The 24,929-nt window shown below is 39.2% G+C and overlaps 1 protein-coding gene across 32 annotated transcripts in view; it reads right to left on the reverse strand.

Moving 5' to 3' along the window:
• LOC123764935 (microtubule-associated protein futsch) overlaps positions 1-24,929 on the reverse strand; it is a 229,995-nt gene that overhangs the window by 30,243 nt on the left and 174,823 nt on the right. For 31 of the 32 annotated variants that reach the window (XM_069333230.1, XM_069333222.1, XM_069333231.1 and 28 more), the window contains one exon: positions 925-1,161. In XM_069333230.1, coding sequence (XP_069189331.1) covers positions 925-1,161 — 237 coding nt within the window. The remainder of the gene's footprint in view (positions 1-924; positions 1,162-24,929) is intronic. The other variant, XM_069333219.1, reaches the window with a different exon arrangement.

Genomic DNA, 24,929 nt, shown 5'->3' on the forward strand with positions numbered 1-24,929 from the left:
AATTGTCAGAAATAACCAACCTGCCTCCACTTAAAATGTTAGAAGTGTCAATAAAAGTAACATGCAAACACAATCATGCATCATTATACTACATACTTACATGCATACATATATACATAGATATACACACATACAGTACATATGGGTCTCTGACAGTTTGCATAAGTAACTTGCACTGTTAAATACATGCTACATATTAATAATGTTATTAGAAAAAATGCCATTTAATACAGACACAATGCATGTACAGTATTTATATTTACAAATCTTACACCAAAATGCTTTACACAACTGTTAGTAATATAACAAACTTAAATGTAGCTTCATTCAGTTTATCTATCTAGAAGTTGTAAATTTCTCTAAAATAACCCATCTCTAAATGTACAAACATTTGTGAATAAAGTATTTCAATTTCAGTTTAATTATTATACCTTATTTTATTGGAAATGGAAAAAGGGTTCAATTTTTTTTAATAATTTAGAATAAATTGCCTGAGTAACAACCTGACATTTCAGATACAGAAGACAAATTAATTCCACAAAGTACTGGAGTAACTTTTCATGTATTATATGACAGGAAAAATTATACTAAATATAATTATATTTAATTGACCATATCAGATTCAATATTAATCATTCAAATTTATGAAACTTTGGTTCCACTTCATAATGTTAATCTCTAACAACCTAAACATATTCAAGCGAATTTTAATTCAATGTAATACAATAAGATAAAAATGTAATCCTAATTTTGCTTACAATTATTCGGTAAAAATGCATAGACAGTAAACACCACATAACAAATTACAAGACTTGTAGAATAGAGATAAAATGAGATGTTAAGAAACAAGACATATTTTGAATATCACTGGTAACCATTAAATTACTAAGTATCTTAATTAACAAATACTAAATTAGCACTCACCACAAATCTGTTGACCTTGATCTTAGGACGATTAGTAACCGGCCGCGATGCCTCCTGGGCCTTGTTCTCAAACATGGCACGGAGGTTACGGGCGGTGTCGATTGATGGCATACACTCCTCTTCACCTTCAGGTATCTCACCACGATTATATTCATTATTGCGTTCAACCTCAGTCTCCCACTTCTCGAATTTGGCACGCAGCGAAGCTGCCTTTTTGGCACTCTGTGAGGAGTTAACCTGTACAGCAACAAAGCAGCAGCAGTGCAAGAGCAGCCAGTGCAGAGCATTGGTGTACCAAGGCATCATAGAAGATATTAAGGCATATTTATCATGTATTACCATTATAATATTACAGAGAACAAGTACAAGAAAAGCAATGAAAATAATTCATGCAATATGATCAACAAAAGCAAACGAAACAAAATGAACATTCAAAAAATTTGTATTATTAGCATTATTATATCGTAATATAACAGAAAAAGAGTAAGCATCAGAAGTAAATGTTCATAAGTTAGCAAATAAAAAAGCAATAGTTGAAAAGTAAAGTCATTTTAGTAATTAAAGCAAAATGATATATAAGTAGAATGCAATGTTATAGAAGGCACCACATCCAAAAGAGGATGTAATTAAAATATGCAGAAAATGCACAAATGAGCAGACAAGCAAATAGGCAGCAAAAGAGGGAAAGGATGACGAGGAATGAATATTTAGTATTTTCACAATTACAACAGAGTATTCAGCTTTAGATAGACATTAAACTTAAAAAAATGGTAAAACAATTCTGAAGTATTCCAAATTTACACTTAAAATTATTTTAATCTACATCATAAGATGATAATATATATAACCAGTAAATAGCTATGGTATATATATAACCAGTAAATAGCTATGGTATATATATAACCAGTAAATAGCTATGGTATATATATAACCAGTAAATAGCTATGGTAGATATAACCAGTACAGTATAGTTAATTAAAGCTTGGGTAATACAAAAAAATACTGAAAGATTATTCTGTAATAGTTTTTTTCAGGGATATTCCTGCTCGCAACTGGATACCCAAGATTACATAGTAGGAGATGCTCACAAAATGCTTAATGAAAACAAATACCTCATATATGCTTTATAATAAATATTTTTCTATACTTGATATTAACCATAGAATGGGAATGAAATTTCACTAAAATATACTGATTAAATCAATATAGGCATTTATACCTGATACCATTGAGGTCAGAGAAACAGTCCAATCAGGTAGTGGCATCAAGATTATTACTACTGTATATGCATAGTCAGGGATCAAAACAATGAAGATAACATTTCATAATTCTTAAGGATTGCTGCTGTCACTGTTACTAACATAAGACATCTTAAGTAACAGTAATGTCTTATCACAGACATAATAACATTGGATAAAAAGCCCACATTTATGTAGTTATGTATTCTATGTAAAAATCTAAACTACACCAAGTTTTATGCACTCTACTGAGTGCCTTTCAACCGTCTTATTAAATAAATTAACCCATAATGTAATTAATATGAGGCATGCAATTTTTTTCAATTACCCCAATACAGTTATGGAAATAGTTTGCAAGAATAGAATAGAGGATGATAGAAACCTTAGAGGTGTTTATATATAACCTTGCAGTGAATGCTACGAAGTCTATGGTAACAGGGTGAGGTCTTGAGATCAGAATTGAAGAACACAAAAACAAAAACGTTACTTCCGAGATGAGTTTTACACGAAAAATGATTCTGAATGAATTAAAATTAGATTTGAATAGAGGGATCTATCTTGAAATCCAAGTACTGTCTAAGCTCTACTAGTGCTTGCACCCTTCACTCTCACTGGTTGCAATGTATTTCATGAATTCATCTTTTTGTTTGTTTATATCACAGATAGTACTAGTGCCTGTACCAAATGCCCAGGCAATACTCATAGCTGACTGACCATTTTCACAGAGTTCTATAACATGTAACATATCTTTAAAGGTTACCATAACCTTCTTCCTAAAGGTTAGCATAACCAAACACCTCCAGAATGATTACTGCTGCTACCAAACATAGTATTGGCAACAAAAATGATCAAAGTTACTATGAAAACAAAAAAGTTAATTAAGAAAATGTTTCATTAATTGCATAGTACTGTGGTATTTATTTATATACAGGAAGGTACAGTAGGTTTGTGAGACTACATAACAATGGTGCTCTTACAGTCTTGTAAAGCTACTAATATGCATAGCATTTTAGGCAGAATAATGCGAGAGTCGAGAGTACATGGCCTGTTCAGCTTGACCAGGCCTGGGCAGGTCCACCTGAGGCAGGCAGGCATGTTACGTAGGCCACTAGGCAGAAACAGTCCCCAAATGTTAGCAGGAAACTACAGTCTTCAGCATGTACACATAGTTTATAAGAGATTTGTATTTGTTATAATATTAGATAATATTTATTTAGTGTTTGCTGTAATGAATTATTCTAACATAATTCTTGGTTATTCTATACATTACAGATCATAGGCCACTCATTCCCCAGACAGTCCCTCCGGACTCTCTCCTTTCTCCCAACACCCCATACCCCAAAATCAGCCACCTCCAATAGCCCGCGCCTCAAGCTACTGCTGTATGGAATTAATTACCCAATGCCTGTCTGCAGTATCTAGCAAAATCTTTGGTGTTCCAGATTTTTGCCCGGATTTGGTGAAGTTGACAGAAACTTATCAAGACTTGATTTAGACTCCATGCCTGTCTGCAGTACCCATCAAAATCTCCTGATTTTGCCAGAAAAATATCAGGCAGAAAATTTTGCAGGATAACCCAGATATTCAGATCATTGGGCTTCAGATAAGCGAGCTCATACAGTAGTCCTAATAGCTGCTCTCCTTTAGGTATAGAGGGAGTTGTAAGACCTAGCATCCAGATGGATACTAGTTATTATATTATATTATGTATAAGATAATATATCAATATACAAATTAGCAACAACTCCATTTCTCAGAATCCCATTCAAGAATGGAAGAGACATGATCAGGTGGTCAAGAAGAGGACTGGATCCAGGAAAGAAACCATATTAATCGTTGAGATATAAATCTTACCAAACCATATACAGTACTCAGACCTAGATAATGCACTCAAGAGAGTGAGAAAGACTTAGTGTAGTTCAAATTTTTGCATAAAATACATAAATAGGTGTGGGTTATTTTATCCTATAAAACATCTAAATAAATAAATGACAAGAAACATATCAAGTCAATAGGGAATATTTTTGTTTATCTCTGCAATAAGTATTCAAATTCTTCTTCTGAAATATACTTCAGAACTGCCACAAAAACATAAAACAAATAAGATAGTGGGTTTATGCCAGATGTTACTCACATGAGGGTTTATTATATAATTTAGGTTGCCATTGGTAAGGGTACATAAAAAAAAAACATTGAATGTAATAAAAAGCCTCTCTCTGGTAGTTCCAGTGGATCCCTGAAGCTGTCTCACTGAGATGGCTTACCATATTGAGTCACATCAGCCATTGAGGTCCTGTTGGTCTACTACAGATCAATGCCAGAGCCTGATTTAATCATAGAAGTACATAGAGCTGGGGATTATTACAACTTACATTATTACAAATTATTACATCCATACAGTCTCCGTGGTGTAGTGGTAAGACACTCGCCTGGCGTTCCGCGAGCGCTATGTCGTATCCTGGCCGGGGAGGATTTACTGGGCGCAATTCCTTAACTGTAGCCTCTGTTTAACGCAACAGTAAAATGTGTACTTGGATGAAAAAACGATTCTTCGTGGCAGGGGATCGTATTCCAGGGACCATAGGATTAAGGACTTGCCCGAAACGCTACGCGTACTAGTGGCTGTACAAGAATGTAACAACTCTTGTATATATCTCAAAAAAAAAAAAAAAAAAAAAAAAAAAAAAAAAAAAAAAAAAAAAAAAAAAACTACCCAGACTGAGAAAGCATCCAGAAAGTAAGAATAGTAATAAAACAACTGCAAGGTTCACATACACAAAGCACTGAAACAGCCAACAAACTCCTTAAAATAATTCACTCAAATCCAATTGGTTCACTTGACATTTATCTCAAACACCCTAGTGTGCAAAGACAGGTGGTGTCTAAGGAGCTCCTGGCTTCCAGCTAGCTATAATTTGGTCCGGAATGATAGACCATGAGCTGACGCACCTGGTAGGGAAGAAGGAAGTCAGGGAGCCATTGAGACTATCAGAAACAATTAAACAGTTAAACCTTGAAACCCCTCAAGCTCGAGTGTCAGCCTACGACATATTAGCGAAAACGACAGCCAAAGCTGCACACCTGTGAACATCATAAGAATGAGGGTAGACAGCAGGCTGCCTAGCTTTAATGATAGTGCAGACAACCTATGATAAATGTACCCTGGAAAAGGAAATCATATCAACAAACAGGGCATCCACCAAAGAAAAGCAGTTGGCACTCAGATAGCGACAAACCATTGCAACCAGATAACAAATGATGCACCTCTAGCCGGACAAACCAAGCATCAATCACTAGAGGACCATTCCAGAAGCCAATTGACTAATTTTTTGCCAGAAAAGGAGAAGGCTGCCAAGAAAGAAGCTGTCCATCATGGCCTAACAAACAGAACCCACAACTCTGGAGGAGAGCATGAAGCTCTGCAACATTATGCAAGAAGTGTATGCTATGCTTTACAACTTAAAAATAATTTTTAAACACATGGATAGTGAAATATTAAAGAAATTGATCACGACCTTCTTTGATACCCAAATTGGAATATGCAGCAGTTGTCTGGAGTCCATATCTAGAGAAGCCCATCAATAAACTGGAAAAGATGTAAATGGCATGCAATTAAATGATTTCTGGAACTAAAAAACAAGAACTATGAGGAGAGGCTAGAGGTGCTAAATACGCCAAAGCTGGAAGATAGATAGTAATAGGAATCAATGTATATACAAGATAGTAATAGGAATCAATGTACATACAAGATAGTAATAGGAATCAACAAAGATGACAAAGAAGAATTCTTGAAACATGAAACTCCAAGAACAAGAGGTCACAGATTCATGTTAAAGAAACAAAGCTGCCAAATAAACATTAGAAAGTTCTATTTTGCAAACAGAATGGTAGACGGTTGGAACACTATAAATGAGAGTGTAGTGGATGCCAAAGCTGTCAGTAGTTTCAATGGATCACATGACAAGGAGTACCAGGAAGCCTAGACACAACGAGTATAAATCTCATCCTGTAACTACACTTAGGCACATATTAGGAGGTTCAAGATTAGTTTCAAGTGAACCATTTGGAATTCAGTGAATCATCTGCAAAATCTGTTGGTTATTTTGAGGTTATCTTGAGTTGATTTCGGGGCTTTAGTATCCCAGCGGCCAGGTCCTCGACCAGGCCTCCACCCCCAGGAAGCAGCCTGTGACATCTGACTAACTCCCAGGTACCTATTTACTGCTAGGTAACAGGGGCATTGGGTGAAAGAAACTCTGCCCATCGTTTCTCGCTGGCGCCCGGAATCGAACTCGGGACCACAGGATCACATGTCCAGTGTGCTGTACGCTCAGCCAGTCAGCCCCGTTGCCTCAGTCCATCATTTATGTGAACTTTTCAGTTGCTTTTACTGCTTCTCTTACTTTCTGGACACTTTATCAGTGGGGGTGAATGTAAAAATCCCCATCTGAGTGCCTCAAAGAGTGGGGGGGGGATAGGTTCTGGCTGTTGTTTCCATTAAGACAACAGGACTCCTGTGGCTGATATAACTCAGTATGGGAAGTCATCTTAGTGAGATTGCATCAAGGAGCCAACGTAGGTTTTTGTAAAAATGTTTTTTTGTTACGAATATATATATATATATATATATATATATATATATATATATATATATATATATATATATATATATATATATATATATATATATATATATATATATATATAATATATATATATATTATATATATGAAGACCAAACCACACACCAGAAGATGAGAAGATAACAACGTTTCAGTCCATTCTGGATCATTATCAATTGAGTCTCCCTCGCTCCCAATTTTGTTGGGAGCGAGGGAGGCATGGGCATAAAGTAAGGCAAGAGTGAGGTGAGGAGCAGGTAATAGGAGGAAATTCCAGGAGATATCTCCTTGATAATGGTCCAGGACGGACAGAAACGTCATTGTATTCTCATCTTCTGGTGTGTGGCTTGGTCATCATATCTTCAGCCACGTTACTGTGATTCATTGTTAGTATATTATATATAATATACATATAATACTGTAGTGTGTATATATATATATATATATATATATATATATATATATATATATATATATATATATATATATATATATATATATATATATATATGCGAACAAGCCTGAATGGTCCCCAGGACAATATGCAACTGTTATATATATATATATATATATATATATATATATATATATATATATATATATATATATATGTCGTACCTAGTAGCCAGAACGTACTTCTCAGCCTACTATGCAAGGCCCGATTTGCCAAATAAGCCAAGTTTTCATGAATTAATATATTTTCTCTAATTTTTTTCTTATGAAATGATAAAGCTACCCATTTCATTATGTATGAGGTCAATTTTATTTTATTGGAGTTAAAATTAACGTAGATATATGACCGAACCTAACCAACCCTACCTAACCTAACCTAACCTATCTTTATAAGTTAGGTTAGGTTAGGTAGCAGAAAAAGTTAGGTTAGGTTAGGTAAGGTAGGTTAGGTAGTCGAAAAACAATTAATTCATGAAAACTTGGCTTATTAGGCAAATCTTGCCTTGCATAGTAGGCTGAGAAGTGCGTTCTGGCTACTAGGTACGACACATATATATATATATATATATATATATATATATATATATATATATATATATATATATATATGTATATATATATATATATATATATATATATATATATATATATATATATATATATATATATATATATATATATATATATACACACTACAGTATTATATGTATATTATATATATTTTATACAGTATCCACTCGATATAACGACCAACGACCTAATTGGAGCTGTACCTAGATCATTAAAAGTGAGACTCTGCTAAATCAGGAGTTGTTAAAATGTTGATAATATTCCGAGTAATATTCAGGCATTTAAAATATGTTTTTCTTTACAAAAATGATATTAAATACATAGAGTATATGTACTGCATATGTAACTTTGATTGCAATAAAACACAACAGCTTTTCTGTGGAGAGCCCCCTTCGGCTCCCCAGAGCTATACCAGGGTGATGTGTATATATTTGACAGTGGCAACAGTCAATCAAAGGAGTTCTAGGCCTACCAGAACTAATTCTGGTAGGCCAGAATTGGTCTAATTGACTACCAGACCAGTATATAAGGCTCTAGATACTGGTCTCCAAACTGGTCATTAGAACCTGCAGAACCCTAAATAGAGGTTCTTAATTCGAGTGGACAATGTATTTATGTGTGTGTATGTACTGTATGTGTTTGTGTTTGTGTGTGTGTGTGTGTGTGTGTGTGTGTGTGTGTGTGTGTGTGTGTGTGTGTGTGTGTGTGTGTGTGTGTGTGTGTGTGTGTTTCGTTTCTTTCTTTCGTGTAGAAGCAGCATGCTTTTTTTTTTTTAAGTAAATCTGAAAAACAGGGAAAATAACATTTATGGATTGGCTAACTGGAAGATTAATAACAAAGGTCTTGAATTTTTTTTATATTACCCAATATTCTTTTTTGGCAAGCCTGAATATTAAACTGGCCCACTGAACAGCTAAAATTCCCCACTGTACTGAGAAGTCACTGATGAAGATAAGTCTCGGCTATAATTTATGACAAAATTTTGCCTTCAGGATAACACATGACACAAGTGTTGCGTTAACAAACCTCAGTTACCAAAAGATGTGAATTCATGAAAAAAAAGCATTCAATGGTACTCTTGCTACTAACCTAGAATTTACATTCAAGGAAAATAATCGTCAAAATCACATATACTGTACAGTGTTTTCTTCAATAGGAAGTAGTGTATTGGTATTTTTTGTTAGCTTATATATATATATGAGAATATTGTATTTAGCAATAGCAGTACCTGTATTGTATCTGGATTGTACCTGGAGGGGGGTCCTGGAAGTTCAACTCCCCAAGACTGGCCTGGGGCCAGGAGTGACTTGTGAGAGCTTGGTCTAACACATTAGTTGCTTGCAGTGGCCCACACATCTACATATCCACTACAAACATAGTTGCTCCATCACAAAGGGATTGCAGACAAATATAAAACAGAACCAGGTCTATTCTATAAATTCATAAACAACAAACTGCAGGTAAAGGATAATATTCAGAGGTTGAAAATGGGAAATAGATTCACGGAAAATGAAAAGGAAATGTGTGAAACACTAAATGAAAAGTTCCAAAGTATTGTCAGGCAGCATCATCGTGACAAGGTAACTGAGGAAAGAAGGACAGAAGCACAAACTAGTGAATCTATACGATGGTACAACATGGTTGCAGCTGGCAATCCCAATCATTATGGCCGAAGAGGAGGAGGACGAGGGAGAGAATCAGTAATAGCGAGAATCTGTCTTGGATACAAATATCCATGGAGATATGGAATGGAAACAACAGTTGATCAGCAAAGTTGCAGAATCTGTGGTGAGAGTGATGGACACCGCCTTGACCACTATCTACGTGAATGTGAACACCTGAGAGAAATCAGAAGTATGTGTAGAATAATAAACCCCACATTGTTTGAGTTAGGAAAACACTATTTGTCAAATATTGATACTGTTCTTAAAAGATTTCCCCATTTTGCACCTGCAAGATAACGTAAGATTTTAAGGGTTGATAGATGTTAATCTTCTTGTTTGAGGAGCTGTTCACTTGAGACAGTTAAGAAAGTCCCAGCTGTGTTTGGGTACAAGTGACAGGATGAACAACCCAGCGGGTTTTCTTCCTATTGGGGAGTGTTGTACATGCTGCTATGGCAGTGTGTCCACTCACAAGATGAGTGGCGCTGCCCAATAAACTCACCCCTCGGGGCAAAATTTAAAAAAAATTTAAGTTCCAAAGTGTGTTTGTACCAAATGAAATCTTTAGGGAACCAGACACAATAAGAATTCCAGAGAACAACATAGAGCACATAGAGGTATCTAGAGACGACGTGGAAAAAATGCTCAAGGAGCTAAGTAAGAACAAAGCAGTTGGTCCAAATGGAGTTTCACCATGGGTTCTGAGAGAATGTGCACCTGAGCTCAGCATTCCACTTCAACTGATTTTTCAGGCATCCCTGTTTACAGGAGTTGTAGCTGATGTGTGGAAAAAGGCTAACATTGTTTCAATCTACAAAAGTGGAAGCAGGGAAGACCCCCTTAATTATAGACCTGTATCATTGACAAGTGTAATAGTCAAAATATTGGAAAAAATAATTAAAACTAAATGGGTAGAACACCTGAAGGAAAACAATATAATATCAGACAGACAGTATGGTTTTCGATCTGGAAGATCCTGTGTAACGAACTTACTCAGTTTTTATGATCAAACCACAGAGATTTTACAGGAAAGAGATAGTTGGGTTGACTGCATCTATCTGAACCTAAAAATGGCTTTCGACAGAGTTCCCCATAAGAGGTTGTTCTGGAAACTGGAACAAATTGGCGGGGTCACAGGTAAGCTACTAACATGGATGAAAAATTTCCTAACTGTCAGAAAAATGAGGGCCGTAATCAGAAGCAAGGTATCGAATTGGAGGAATGTCACGAGTGGAGTACCATAGGGATCAGTTCTTGCACCAGTAATGTTCATTATCTACATAAACGATCTACCAGTGGGAATACAGAATTACATGAACATGTTTGTTGATGATGCTAAGATAATAGGGAAGATAAGAAACCTAGATGATTGTCATGCCCTTCAAGAAGACCTGGACAAAATAAGTATATGGAGCAACACTTGGCAAATGGAATTTAATGTGAATAAATGCCATGTTATGGAATGTGGAATTGGAGAACATAAACCCCACACAACCTATAAATTATGTGAGAAATCTTTAAATAATTCTGACAAAGAAAGGGATCTAGGGGTGGTTCTAGATAGAAAACTGTCACCTGAGGACCACATTAAGAACATTGTACGAGGAGCCTATGCTACACTTTCTAACCTCAGAATTGCTTATAAATACATGGATGGAGAAATACTAAAGAAATTGTTCACGACTTTTATTAGACCAAAGCTGTAGTATGCAGCGGTTGTATGGTGCCCATATCTTAAGAAGCACATCAACAAACTGGAAAAGGTGCAATGACATGCCACTAAGTGGCTCCTAGAACTGAAGGACAAGAGCTACGAGGAGAGGTTAGAGGCATTAAATATGCAAAAACTAGAAGATAGAAGAAAAAGAGGCGATATGATCACTACATTCAAAATAGTAACAGGAATCGATAAAATTGATATGGAAGAATTCCTGAGACCTGGAACTTCAAGAACAAGAGGTCATAGATTTAAACTAACGAAACAAAGCTGCCGGAGAAATATACGAAAATTCACTTTTGTAAACAGAGTGGTAGACGGTTAGAACAAGTTAAGTGAGAAGGTGGTGGAGGCCAAAACCGTCAGTAATTTCAAAGCATTATATGACAAAGAGTGCTGGGGAGATGGGACACCACGAGCGTAGCTCTCATCCTGTAACTACACTTAGGTAATTACTTCTTCCAGGAAACAAATTTTTTCTTGAAGGTGTCCACTTCTGCTCCAGTAATATATCTTATACTTGCTAAGAGGATACTGAACATCTATGGACCTCATGTTCATTGTTCTCTGATTGTCTATAGCATCTCCACTCTTGACTGAGTCTATTCTGCATTTCCATACATATCATTTGCTCCATTTTGTTGTTAGAATTTGAACTGTCCTTGCTTTAAAACACTTATGTAAGAATCAAAGACAGCACACTCTCTCTTGCTTTGGTAGCTTCTGATTCAACTATTTTTGATCTCCCAAACTGCTGACTTGGCAAACATTTTCAAACATTGTTGATTTGAGATTATTTTTCAGCTATTTCTCTAACATTTGTTGTGCACATTAATTCTGCTTTTAACTATCCTTTTAGGTCATTTTGCTTTCTTCATATTTGTAAGTAAATATGTGGTCATTTTTCTCTTATACAGTGACCTAGACCTAAGAGCAGAACCCTTATTAGATAAACTGAATACAGTACTGTATTGATATTCGCTCTTTAATATAGTGCAGTATTGATCTTAGAAAAATTCACAACCATTGTTTTATGAAAGTTTTCCATGTATTATCTTACTGAATATATAATGCTATCACACAATACAAAAACTGCCAATGTTTACTTTGAATGCAAAACTAATTTGTTTATATCATTTTATTATATTATCTATAAGCTAATCCTATATTAGCTATATATATAAGCTAATCCTTCTACTAATATAAATGATTAACTTTGTCGGGGATGGGCAGCCTGTGTAGAAATATACATTAGGTTTATATCAAGGTCCCTTTCCTCAAAGTTGAACTACTGACCTTCCCCGGCATACAACCCCACAAAGCTCATTAACTTTCAAGTACAGGTACCTATTTACTGCTAGGTAAACAGCGGTATTAGGTGAAAGAAAATATGCTTAACCATTTCTGTCCAACCCAGGATTCAAACCTGGGACTCCTGTTCGTGAATCAAGAATGAACCCAATTGTTCTACCAAGACATGGTAAACTTTATTATATTAAACAACCATAATAGATCTCAAGGGATTGGCCAGTATGATTAAAAACCTACAGGCAATTTGTACTGCAGCATAATATTTAAAAAATCCCACCAATACTAGGCTGACATCATTTGACACTATAAGACTTTCTGAAGCAATTCACATAAAAGTAAAGCCACCCACCATAAATGCCCAAATTATGGAGGTATTCATTCTACCCACCATGAGAGTAAGAACAAAACTAGAACGTGAAGATGCCAACATAGAAGACACTGCTCAAAATGCCACGCCCACTACACCTGATTAATCTTTGTATGCGCTTCCTTCCCTTTTTCTACTTTGTTCATCCCTATTTATGTCCCACATTTATTCTCTAGTCTTCCCACCTTTACGCCATACTCCTCACCTATTTGTATTATGTACCTGACCTTTCTTACAGTATAAATCCAATATGTCTACTGCAGTCCCCAGCCGTAATCGGTTAGTGGTTAGTACATTGCGCTGTGGTGCACAGTCCCATTAATTGACAGAAAATGACACCCATGTGGACAGGGTGACAGAAAATACTAATTTACAAAAAGGGGGATTGAGGAGATCATTCCAAACAAGGAGAGTGGGAAGTCATGGCAGCTCAAGTAGGGTGTGTGCACAGGACAACAAGGCCAGTGTTGGAGCCGCTCCCCTAGATATGTGATGCTGAATCCCTCTCCAAGATCAAGGGGCATACAGGGTTATCTTCTGAGAAAACTTTAAGCACTCCAAAGTTCATTGTTGGTCGACCGGCGGTAGCGGGAGTGTGGCTGCCAAGGTCGGTTGTCTGTTCCGACAGAGAGTGGTTTGGAGGGGACGTTGTCCACCTGTACGCAAGTAACAGTCTGGTGCAGCAACCAGAGCTCTCTTTGGAGGTTTAAGCTCCATTAGCCCCAACCCCCTCAGGTCAGGACAATATTACAATAATGTAATATATAATTACATTATATATACATATATATATATATATATATATATATATATATATATATATATATATATATATATATATATATATATATATATATACATGTCGTACCTAGTAGCCAGAACTCACTTCTCAGCCTACTATTCAAGGCCCGATTTGCCTAATAAGCCAAGTTTTCCTGAATTAATATATTTACTATAATTTTTTTCTTATGAAATGATAAAGCAACCCTTTTCTCTATGTATGAGGTCAATTTTTTTTTATTGGAGTTAAAATTAACGTAGATATAAGACCGAACCTAACCAACCCTACCTAACCTAACCTAACCTATATTTATAGGTAAGGTTAGGTTAGGTAGCCAAAAAAAGCTAGGTTAGGTTAGGTTAGGTAGGTTAGGTAGACGAAAAAACAATAATTCATGAAAACTTGGCTTATTAGGCAAATCGGGCCTTGAATAGTAGGCTGAGAAGTGCGTTCTGGCTATTAGGTACGACATACATATATATATATATATATATATATTGTGACGATAATCTCCTTCAAGAGATTGAGCCTGCTCTTCCCTCCAAAATTACGTCTTCACAATTATATAAAAAGACTATGGAAGAAATGTCCAACAACGACAACACCACCAGCACCAGCAAGGCTTGCCAGGGTGAGCAGAAACGTATGCAACCAGCCACCTATTCGAACTCCAACCACCAAACTACCCGTTGATCGCTACGGCTCCGCTGATTGGTCGCCGGTCTGGCTGCACCTGCACTCGCCCCCAATACTACCTGATGTCTGGGGTCGCCCCAACATCAGTCCTCAGAATGTTCCGTGCTTTCGTAGCCAGCACTCCTCCCAGCTAGACTCTAGAGTGTACTGAGAGAGGTGGTGGCTTTAAGCCAATATTCCAGCACCTCCCACTTAACTTTTGTGTTGCACTTCTTGTTATTTTGCCTTAACGTAACTTTTCATTTTGTCATTTAAGTATTCTTATTATTTTGATTCATTGATTTTATTATACATATTTGTTTGTCCATATTTTCATGTTTTGATTTATTTAACGTAATTAAAATTTCATTGTTAAAGTTTACTTGTGTTTTGTGTGTCTTCTCCTTACCTTACCACAGACGAAGTTCCAGTTTTTCTATTTTTTTTTTATAACTATGTGACGAGGCCATACCCCTAGCCTTAAACAGCCGAACACCAACGCGTTACCGTCACAAGTTATATGGGGGCCTGTCCTAGGAGCCTCACTCAGGTACTGGTGCCAAGTGGTAATTTATGGTAAGCGTATTTAACTCTGTTAACGTAGCTTTACTATTTTTCATTCAATTTCATTTTTATAAGGTGCGGTGTATTGTGCATTACGAGAGTAACATATAGTGAAGGTGAGACAACTTTGGATTACGTGGTGACTGTAGGCCTCAGTCATACTCTTAATTGGTCATCTCTCCCTCCATGTTATTACTCGTATTTACCATCTATGTCCCTTGAATATTTCTCATTCTGACAGATCATCATATTGGTACCCTGGTACTGTGGTCTGCCCCGGGTCAAGAGTACCCAATCTTCTGCAATCTGACTGTAGGAGGACAAAGAGGGCCATAGTTCCTCTAGCTCGAACTTTAGTTGCTGAATTGGGACCTCAGCAGCAGTTCTCGTCACCAGTTGACACCTCGCACCCCTACACGTCAGTCAGAGATGATGATACATACAACGGTAGGGAATTAGCTTATTTTTTCAGAGCACAAAAGTTCGCTAATTCTGTAAGTATCATATTAAATTCAGTGGGAAAAACTTGCTTTATGTCCTATAGAGACTTGGCAAGGTATGCCTACATTCTTGGACTACCAATTTTACTTTTGAAGCATTTAACTGTTTCATTTGTTTTCGAAACTCTGTTTCATTTGTTAGTAGGATTTTCTTGCCCTTATTCTCTTACACGAGTACCGGGTACAAGATTTCCTGCGCCCTTGATTTAATGTAATCATTTAATATCTTTCACTTAACGTTAATTGTTAAAGATCGCACAGGATAGGTACCAGTTGCCACGTTGTCCTGTTTCTGACATTTCATTATTGAACATTCGTGTACCTTTATTTGCTAATTTCACCATGTTTCGTCTCCAAACTTTCCGTGCAAATCCAGCAGGTGAAATAGGGACTTTGAGTCGTGCCAAGAGGACTGAACTACAAACTCTTGCACATGAGTATCAACTAGAAGTTCCCTACCAAGCCAACAAAAATGACCTACACAACCTGTTGCTGGATTACTATTTAGAGCAAGGTAAGATAGACTCTGAAACACATGAAACTTACTATATTGCAGAGAAAACTGACTTGGCAGCGATGAAACTTAAACTAGAGCTGGCCAAGATTGAACGTGAGCAGCAAAGAGAAGCAGCTGCCATACGAAGGGAAGAACACGAACGCAAAGCCGCTTTGAGGAGAGACGAACAAGAACGCGAAGCTGCTTTGAGGAGAGAAGAACACGAACGTGAGGTCGCCTTGCTCCATGAACGTGAGAGAGTACAGCTTGAAACAAAACAACGCGAGTTGGAAATACAACGCGAACATGACAAGCAACAAGCAACTCTGGCTCTAGAGTGTCGTCAACGTGAAATCGCCTTGGAAACTTCACACTTCACTCAACGCCAACAAGCTACTGCCAATCTTCCCGTCAGTTTTAATATATCACATGCAAGTAAGTTAATGCCATCCTTTGTAGAAGCAGAAGTTGATGTGTTTTTTACCACCTTTGAAACCCTTGCTAATCAACTCAGTTGGCCTGTCGACCAATGGGCCACACTTCTCAGAGTCCATCTTACAGGTAGAGCTGCAGTCACACTCAGTACTTTGGCGTCTGAGAATGACTACTACACTCTGAAACAAGCAGTGTTGGACGCCTACCTCCTCTCTACTGAAAGTTATAGAAGGAAATTCCGTGACCACCTGAAGGCAAGTACCACTACCTTCCTCGAGTTTGCTAACACGAAACGGAGGTATTTCATGAAATGGCTGGAAGCAGCACATGTCTCTACTTTTACAGAACTCGTCAACCTGATGCTTGTTGAAGAATTCTTGAGACGTGTGCCGCCTCCTGTCCGCCTCTACTTAGCAGATAAAGAAGAAACCGACTACCTGAAGTGTGCTAAGTCGGCTGACACTTACAGCCTCATCCACCGGCTGACACCCGAACCATCCTCCAGTAAGAAGTCGTGGTACAGTTACGAGAAGGTGAGCCCCGATCAAGCTACTTCACAACTGTACTGCAAGTATTGTAGACTCTATGGACATACCATAGACAAGTGTGGTAAGTCTCAATACAAGGGAACCACTGACCAACAACGACCCAAACCAACTCCTCCTAAGTCCGGTAAGCCTGTGATGAATGTTGGTGTTGATGTTAATGATCTTTCTCTTTTCAGTAACCACCTGTATACTGGAACTGTCTCTGCCAACGGTTCAAATCCGGAGGGACGTTTCAAATTGAAGATCTTGAGGGACACAGCGGCTCTACAATCGATCATCTTGAAGTCGGCTGTGCCCAACATAGTCTACACCGGGGAAACGGTCTTCATCACTGACCTCACTGCTACTACTCCATACCCTCTCGCCAGAGTCCACCTGGATTGTCCCTACGTGAACGGGGAAGTCCAAGTCGCCGTCAGGGAAAAGCCTTTTCCCATGCCTGGAGTGCAACTTCTCCTAGGCAACGACTTGGCAGAAGACCTGCAACCAACCAACCTGATCGTCATGGACAAACCCCAGGTGTGTAACTCTGTGCCAAGTAACCCTATTCTTGAGTATGTTCCAGCAGAGGTTCAAGAGAGTGATGAAGTTTCTCCTCCGGTTCTCGTGACCACCCGTGCACAAGCCGCACGTCCACAGCCAGCTGACTCTACTGCTACCGCTGTCCCTCAAGACCCTCAGAAACTACCCCCGCATCTGACCAAGTTGGAGTTCCGTAAGTTGCAGAGGGAAGATCTTACTTTAACACCATTGTTTTTCCAGGCTGAGACTCAACCCGACAGTATTCCTGGGTTCTTCCTAGAGAACGACTTGCTCTACCGCCGATATAGACCCAGTAAACTGAAGGAGGAGGACGATTGGGCCAACACCGAACAACTTGTGATTCCCACCAGCCTGCGGCCCACTATTCTACACCTGGCCCACGGATCATTCTCCCACTACGGCTTCAACAAGACTTACCATGGGATTCGTCAAGACTACTACTGGCCAGGTATGGTAAATAACGTCAAACAGTACGTAAAACAGTGTCATACATGTCAGATGGCAGGCAAACCGAACGTCTCCATTCCCAGAGCACCACTGATTCCCATACAGGTGCCTGCGGAACCTTTCCACAGACTCATAATAGACTGTGTTGGTCCTTTACCTCGGACCAGTTCAGGTAACGCCTACATCCTAACCATCCTGTGTCCTACCACCAGATTTCCCATAGCAGTTCCAGTGAAGAACATCACGGCTGCTACGGTTATCAAACATCTATTGAAGATCTTCACTCAATACGGATTTCCCAGGGAGATTCAGTGACTGTGGCACCAACTTCACCAGTGATCTCTTCAAAAGGACACTGGAGGAGTTCAACATCAAACAGGTATTGTCCAGCCCCTATCATCCTGCTTCACAGGGTTCTCTTGAACGTAGTCATCAGACCATCAAAGCACTCTTGAAAAAGTTTTGTAGTGAAACCTCGAAGGATTGGGATAAGCAGATTGACCTAATAATGTGTATTTTCAGAAGTCTCCCCAATGAGTCCCTAGGAGTATCTCCTTATGAGATGCTCTACGGCCGTAAGTGCCGTACTCCCCTTAAGGCTTTCAAAGACTCTCTCAGAGATGCCACCTTCAGTGAGCATCAGAATGTGCCCCAGTTTCTTCAAAACCTTCAGCACATTCTAGAGAGAGTCCACCGCTTTGCCCATGATAATCTATTGAAAGCCCAGGTGAGAATGAAGACTCATTACGACCAGACCAGCAAAGTAAGAAAATTCAAGCCGGGAGACTTCGTCCTTGCTTATTTCCCTATCCCAGGTTCACCTTTACAAAACAAATTTTCAGGACCCTACTGCGTCAAAGAGTGCAGGAATAATAATAATTATGTGATAGAGACTCCAGATAGGCGGCGGAAGACCCAGCTGTGCCACGTCAACCTCCTGAAGCAATATAATGGTACTCCTCCCACTGTCTTGACTAACTATTCCACATTCACAGAACCCTACATCCACAGTGAGACCTTCCCAGCTTCTCCTCCCGAAAGCACTGACAAGGAGTCAGCGCTTTCTAATTCCGAAATCCTTAATGATCTTCCCAAATACTTTCAGGATAATCATAGTGCACCTCTCGTCAAGATCTTCAGAGAACATCAAGAGTTGTTCAGAGATGATCCCCAAGAGTGTAATGTTACCCAGCACGACATCCAACTGCTCCCCGACACCCGGCCGATTCGTCAACCCTTCTACCGAATCAGCCCGAGCAAGAAGGAAGTCATGCGTGCTGAGGTGCAATACCTCTTGGATCATGGACTGGCTACACCTTGTGAGTCCCCCTGGGCCTCACCCTGTATCTTGGTGCCCAAACCCCAAGGTAAGGTGCGGTTGTGCACCGACTATCGTAAACTGAACTCTGTCACTGTCAAGGATGCTTACCCCTTGCCAAGGATAGATGACATCCTTGATGCCATTGGTAGTGCCCAGTACTTGTCCCAAGTGGACTTGCTTAAGGGGTACTATCAAGTGTGTCTAACGGAGCGCGCTAAAGAGATATCTGCCTTCATCACTCCTTTTGGACTTTTCAGATATGAACGCCTTCCTTTCGGACTATGTAATGCCCCGGCCACCTTTCAAAGAGCTGTCAACCGTGTCATCCAGGGCTTGGATAACACATACGCCTACCTGGACGATATCGTCGTAGCCTCCAACTCCTGGAGTGAACATCTGCTCCAGCTGCGACGTCTGTTCTCCAAGCTCCTGACAGCCGGCCTCACCATCAACCTGGGCAAGTCCACTTTCGCGAAAGGTAAAGTGCGTTATCTGGGTCATGTTATTGGGAGTGGCAGCATAGCTCCGTTAGACTCACACACTCAAGCCATCCTACAGTATCCACAGCCTACCACCAGGAAGCAGCTCCTGCGCTTCCTTGGTCTTGCCTCTTACTACCGTAGGTTTGTGAGGAATTTCAGTACAGTCGCCACACCTCTAATTCTATTAACCAGTCCCAAGCAACGGTATAATTGGACCATGCAGCAAACCGTTGCTTTCGAACAACTCAAATTCCTCCTCTGTTCTAACCCCATTCTCGCCTCTCCAGATATCACCAAGCCTTTCGTCCTTCATGTCGACGCCAGTGGTACCGGCGTTGGTGGTGTCCTGATGCAACTACGAGGCGAGGAGGTTCTACCTGTCAGCTACTACAGCTACAAACTGAAACCACACCAGAGGAACTACAGCACTATTGAAAAGGAGCTACTATCCATCGTCCTGAACCTCCAACACTTCGCTCCGTACCTACAAGGCGCCAGGTCTACCACCATCTTCTCAGACCACAACCCTCTCCGCTTCCTACATCAAGCCCAATTCACCAACCAGCGTCTTCTACGATGGGCTCTGTATTTACAAGACTTCAACCTGGAGATCCGCTATATCAAGGGTTCTGACAACACCATAGCCGATGCCCTCTCCAGAGTTTATGAAGTAGAAGCGACTCCATCCATTACTCCACCACATAACGACGTACTTCTTCCAGAACCGCAGGCTTCGGGGGAGAGTTGTGACGATAATCTCCTTCAAGAGATTGAGCCTGCTCTTCCCTCCAAAATTACGTCTTCACAATTATATAAAAAGACTATGGAAGAAATGTCCAACAACGACAACACCACCAGCACCAGCAAGGCTTGCCAGGGTGAGCAGAAACGTATGCAACCAGCCACCTGTTCGAACTCCAACCACCAAACTACCCGTTGATCGCTACGGCTCCGCTGATTGGTCGCCGGTCTGGCTGCACCTGCACTCGCCCCCAATACTACCTGATGTCTGGGGTCGCCCCAACATCAGTCCTCAGAATGTTCCGTGCTTTCGTAGCCAGCACTCCTCCCAGCTAGACTCTAGAGTGTACTGAGAGAGGTGGTGGCTTTAAGCCAATATTCCAGCACCTCCCACTTAACTTTTGTGTTGCACTTCTTGTTATTTTGCCTTAACGTAACTTTTCATTTTGTCATTTAAGTATTCTTATTATTTTGATTCATTGATTTTATTATACATATTTGTTTGTCCATATTTTCATGTTTTGATTTATTTAACGTAATTAAAATTTCATTGTTAAAGTTTACTTGTGTTTTGTGTGTCTTCTCCTTACCTTACCACAGACGAAGTTCCAGTTTTTCTATTTTTTTTTTATAACTATGTGACGAGGCCATACCCCTAGCCTTAAACAGCCGAACACCAACGCGTTACCGTCACAATATATATATATATATATATATATATATATATACATATATATATATATACATATATATATACATATATATTTATATATATATATATATATATATATATACACATATATATATATACTGTATATATATATATATATATATATATATATATATATATATATATATATATATATATACATATATATATATACATACATATATATATATATATATATATATATATATATATATATGTATGTATATATATATATATATATATATATATATATATATATAATACAGTATATATATATATGTGTATATATATATATATATAAATATATATGTATATATATATGTATATATATATATGTATATATATATATATATATATATATAAACTAAGAGAGTAACTAAGTGAGAAGGTGGTGGAGGCCAAAACCATCTGTAGTTTCAAAGCGTTATACAACAAAGAGTACTGGGAAGACAGGACACCACAAGTGTAGCTCTCATCCTGTAACTACACTTAGGTAATTAATTACAACAGCATTACTATTAATAATTTTCTTTGGGATATTTTCCATAGGAGGATTCGCACCACACATGCACCGACGACCGAAAGAGGTTTTGTATGTTTAAGGTTGTGTTCATTTGGGAGCCGACACCAGTAATCAACATCCAGAAGAATTTGACTTCTAACATACAGCCGTTCGATGGTCCTCCAATGATCTAGAGGGAAGATGTAAGACCCGGCAGAGAGCTACAAGCCAGAGTCAGGCAACAATCACCTCACCCTATCCTTCGGGCTTCCCTATGATTAAGAGGGTTAAGTGAATCGTAAAGTGAGGTGTACCCACATTTATAAATGGGTAGATTTCTCTTTGTAAGCTCAGTATAGCTATGTTAGTGCAACAGTGAAATACTCTCTGAATGCAATTCAGAGTGTGACAGTGCAATTCTCGATGCACAATTGAGAATTCCAGGTTCGAATCCTGGGTGGGATAGAAATGGTTGGGCACAGTTCCGTTTACCTAATGTGTCTGTTCACCTAGCAGCGAGTTGGTACTCAGGAGTTAGTCAGCTTGTTGTGGGGTTGCATCCTGGGTGGGGTCAGTAATTCACCCAGGTGGGAAGGTGGGGGTAGGGGGGGGGGAGGGAGGATTATAAAGGGAAAGCGCCAAGTCTTTACGACTATATAGCACTGGGGAGGGGCCAGCATAAAGATTTGGGGTGGGACGGAGGGAACCCAACAACTTGGACGGTCGGGGATTGAACGCTGACCTGCATGAAGCGAGACCGTCGCTCGATAGAAGCCGAAATGTGCATGAATACACTCTGGCTTCCTGTCCCCCGACACAATGAATGAAAATTATTAATTATTTTTATGTCCCAAAAATACTAGTTTTGTGAGAATTTTTGATGGCCAGGTAACGCATCTCTTGGGTGGGAAAAGATGAAGGGTAAGGAAGACGGTGAAGAGTGGGGAAGGTGGTAAAGGGTGGGGAAGGTGGTAAGGGGTAGGGGAAGGTGGTAAAGGGTAGGGAAAATGGTAAAGGTTAGGGAAGGTTGTGATGGGCAGAGATGGTAATGAAGAGTAAGAAGGATGGTGACAGGTAAGGAAGATGGTGAGTGGTAGGACAAAGTGGTGAATTGTAGGGAAGGTGTTGAAGGAAAAAGGTGAAGGAGAGGGAGTGTGATGAATTGTGAAGTTGGTGAAGTGTAGGGAAGGTGGTGAAGGGTAAGGAAGATGCTGAAGGGTAGGAAAGATGCTGAAGGGTAGAGAAGGTGATGAAGGGTAAAGAAGGTGGTGAAGGGTAGAGAAGGTGGTGAAGGGTAGGGAAGATGGTGAAGGGTAGGGAAGGTGGTGAAAGGTAGGGAAGGTGGTGAAGGGTAGGAAAAATGGTGAAAAGTAGGGAGGGTGGTAAAGGGTAGGGAAGATGGTGAAAGGTAGGGAAGGTGGTGAAAGGTAGGGAAGGTGGTGAAAGGTAGGGAAGGTGGTGAAAGGTAGGGAAGGTGGTGAAAGGTAGGGAAGGTGGTGAAAGGTAGGGAAGGTGGTGAAAGGTAGGGAAGGTGGTGAAAGGTAGGGAAGGTGGTGAAAGGTAGGGAAGGTGGTGAAAGGTAGGGAAGGTGGTGAAAGGTAGGGAAGGTGGTGAAAGGTAGGGAAGGTGGTGAAAGGTAGGGAAGGTGGTGAAAGGTAGGGAAGGTGGTGAAAGGTAGGGAAGGTGGTGAAAGGTAGGGAAGGTGATGAAGGGTAGGGAAGGTGATGAAGGGTAGGGAAGGTGGTGAAGGGTAGGGAAGGTGGTGAAAGGTAGGGAAGGTGATGAAGGGTAGGGAAGGTGATGAAGGGTAGGGAAGGTGGTGAAGGGTAGGGAAGGTGGTGAAAGGTAGGGAAGGTGGTGAAGGGTAGGGAAGATGGTAATTACCTAAGTGTAATTTTTGAGACTAAGAAAGTTTTGTCTCCATGAGTGCAACAATGTCTGGTGTCTGCAGCTGTATTATATCACTTAACTCCAGTATCTTTGATCTTACTCCATCTATGTTGGTGTATGCAATCTTGAGGAACTTGTTCCCCCTCTTCTTATTTTTCACTCCCCCTTTCTCTAATGATTTTGTTGGTTTGCCTTTATGTACCACTTTATTGGCCTGCCTACCCCTATCACTTTGTAGAAAAAAGAATTGATTTCTTCTTCATTCCTGCTCTCATTTAAACGTTTTGCCTCGGCGAGGTTCAGTTTCAGCTTCTCTCTATCTTCTTTTGAAAGATCTCGTCTTAACGACCACACTTTCCCATCCTCATCACTTTGTAATTTTCTAGCATTCCTTAGTACTTCTTCCATCTGTTTGGTACCATTTAGGGTGATCCTCAAAGGTCGATGGTGAAGGGTAGGGAAGATGGTGAATGATAGGGAAGGTGGTGAAGGGAACAGATGATGGTGAAGGGTAGGGAAGGTGGTGAAGGGTAGGAAAGATGGTGAAGGGAACAGATGATGGTGAAGGGTAGGGAAGGTGGTGAAGGGTAGGGAAGGTGGTGAAGGGTAGGGAAGATGGTGAAGGGAACTGATGATGGTGAAGGGTAGGGAAGGTGGTGAAGGGTAGGGAAGAAGATAGTGAAGGGTAGAGAAGATGGTGAGGGGTAGGGAAGATGGTGAAGGGTAGGGAAGATGGTGAAGAGTAAGGAAGATGGTGAAGAGTAAGGAAGATAGTGAAGAGTAAGGAAGATGGTGAAGAGTAAGGAAGATGGTGAAGAGTAAGGAAGATGGTGATGGGTAGGGAAGGTGGTGATGGGTAGGGAAGGTGGTGAGGGGTAGGGAAGATGGTGAATGAGATGGAAAATGATGAAGAAAATGAAAAATGATGAAGGAAATGGAAAGTGATGAAGGAGAAGGAAGGTAATAGTGATTATGGCCGTAGATTGGGTACCTAGAAGTACCTGGGTAGTAAAATGGTACTGTAAGTCAATATCAAGCATTTATTGCCTTTCACTATATTTGTTACTGATGCAACAAGTTCTATTTCATAAATTCAAATCTGCATATTATTATTATTATTATTATTATTATTATTAGTATTGTTTGAAGGCCATAATGCATTAATGAGCTTATGGGTGAAAAGTTTCTGTAACTATGGCATATATATACTGTAAATGCCTTAGCAAACATTTATGGCAATAAATACATACATACATACATATATGTATGAATGTAGGAATGTATGTCTATATATATATATATATATATATATATATATATATATATATATATATATATATATATATATATATATATATAAATATATATATATATATATATATATATATATATATATATATATATATATATATATATATATATATATATA

This window comes from Procambarus clarkii, chromosome 29 (assembly GCF_040958095.1).
Source record: "Procambarus clarkii isolate CNS0578487 chromosome 29, FALCON_Pclarkii_2.0, whole genome shotgun sequence".
NCBI classification, from domain to species: domain Eukaryota; kingdom Metazoa; phylum Arthropoda; class Malacostraca; order Decapoda; family Cambaridae; genus Procambarus; species Procambarus clarkii.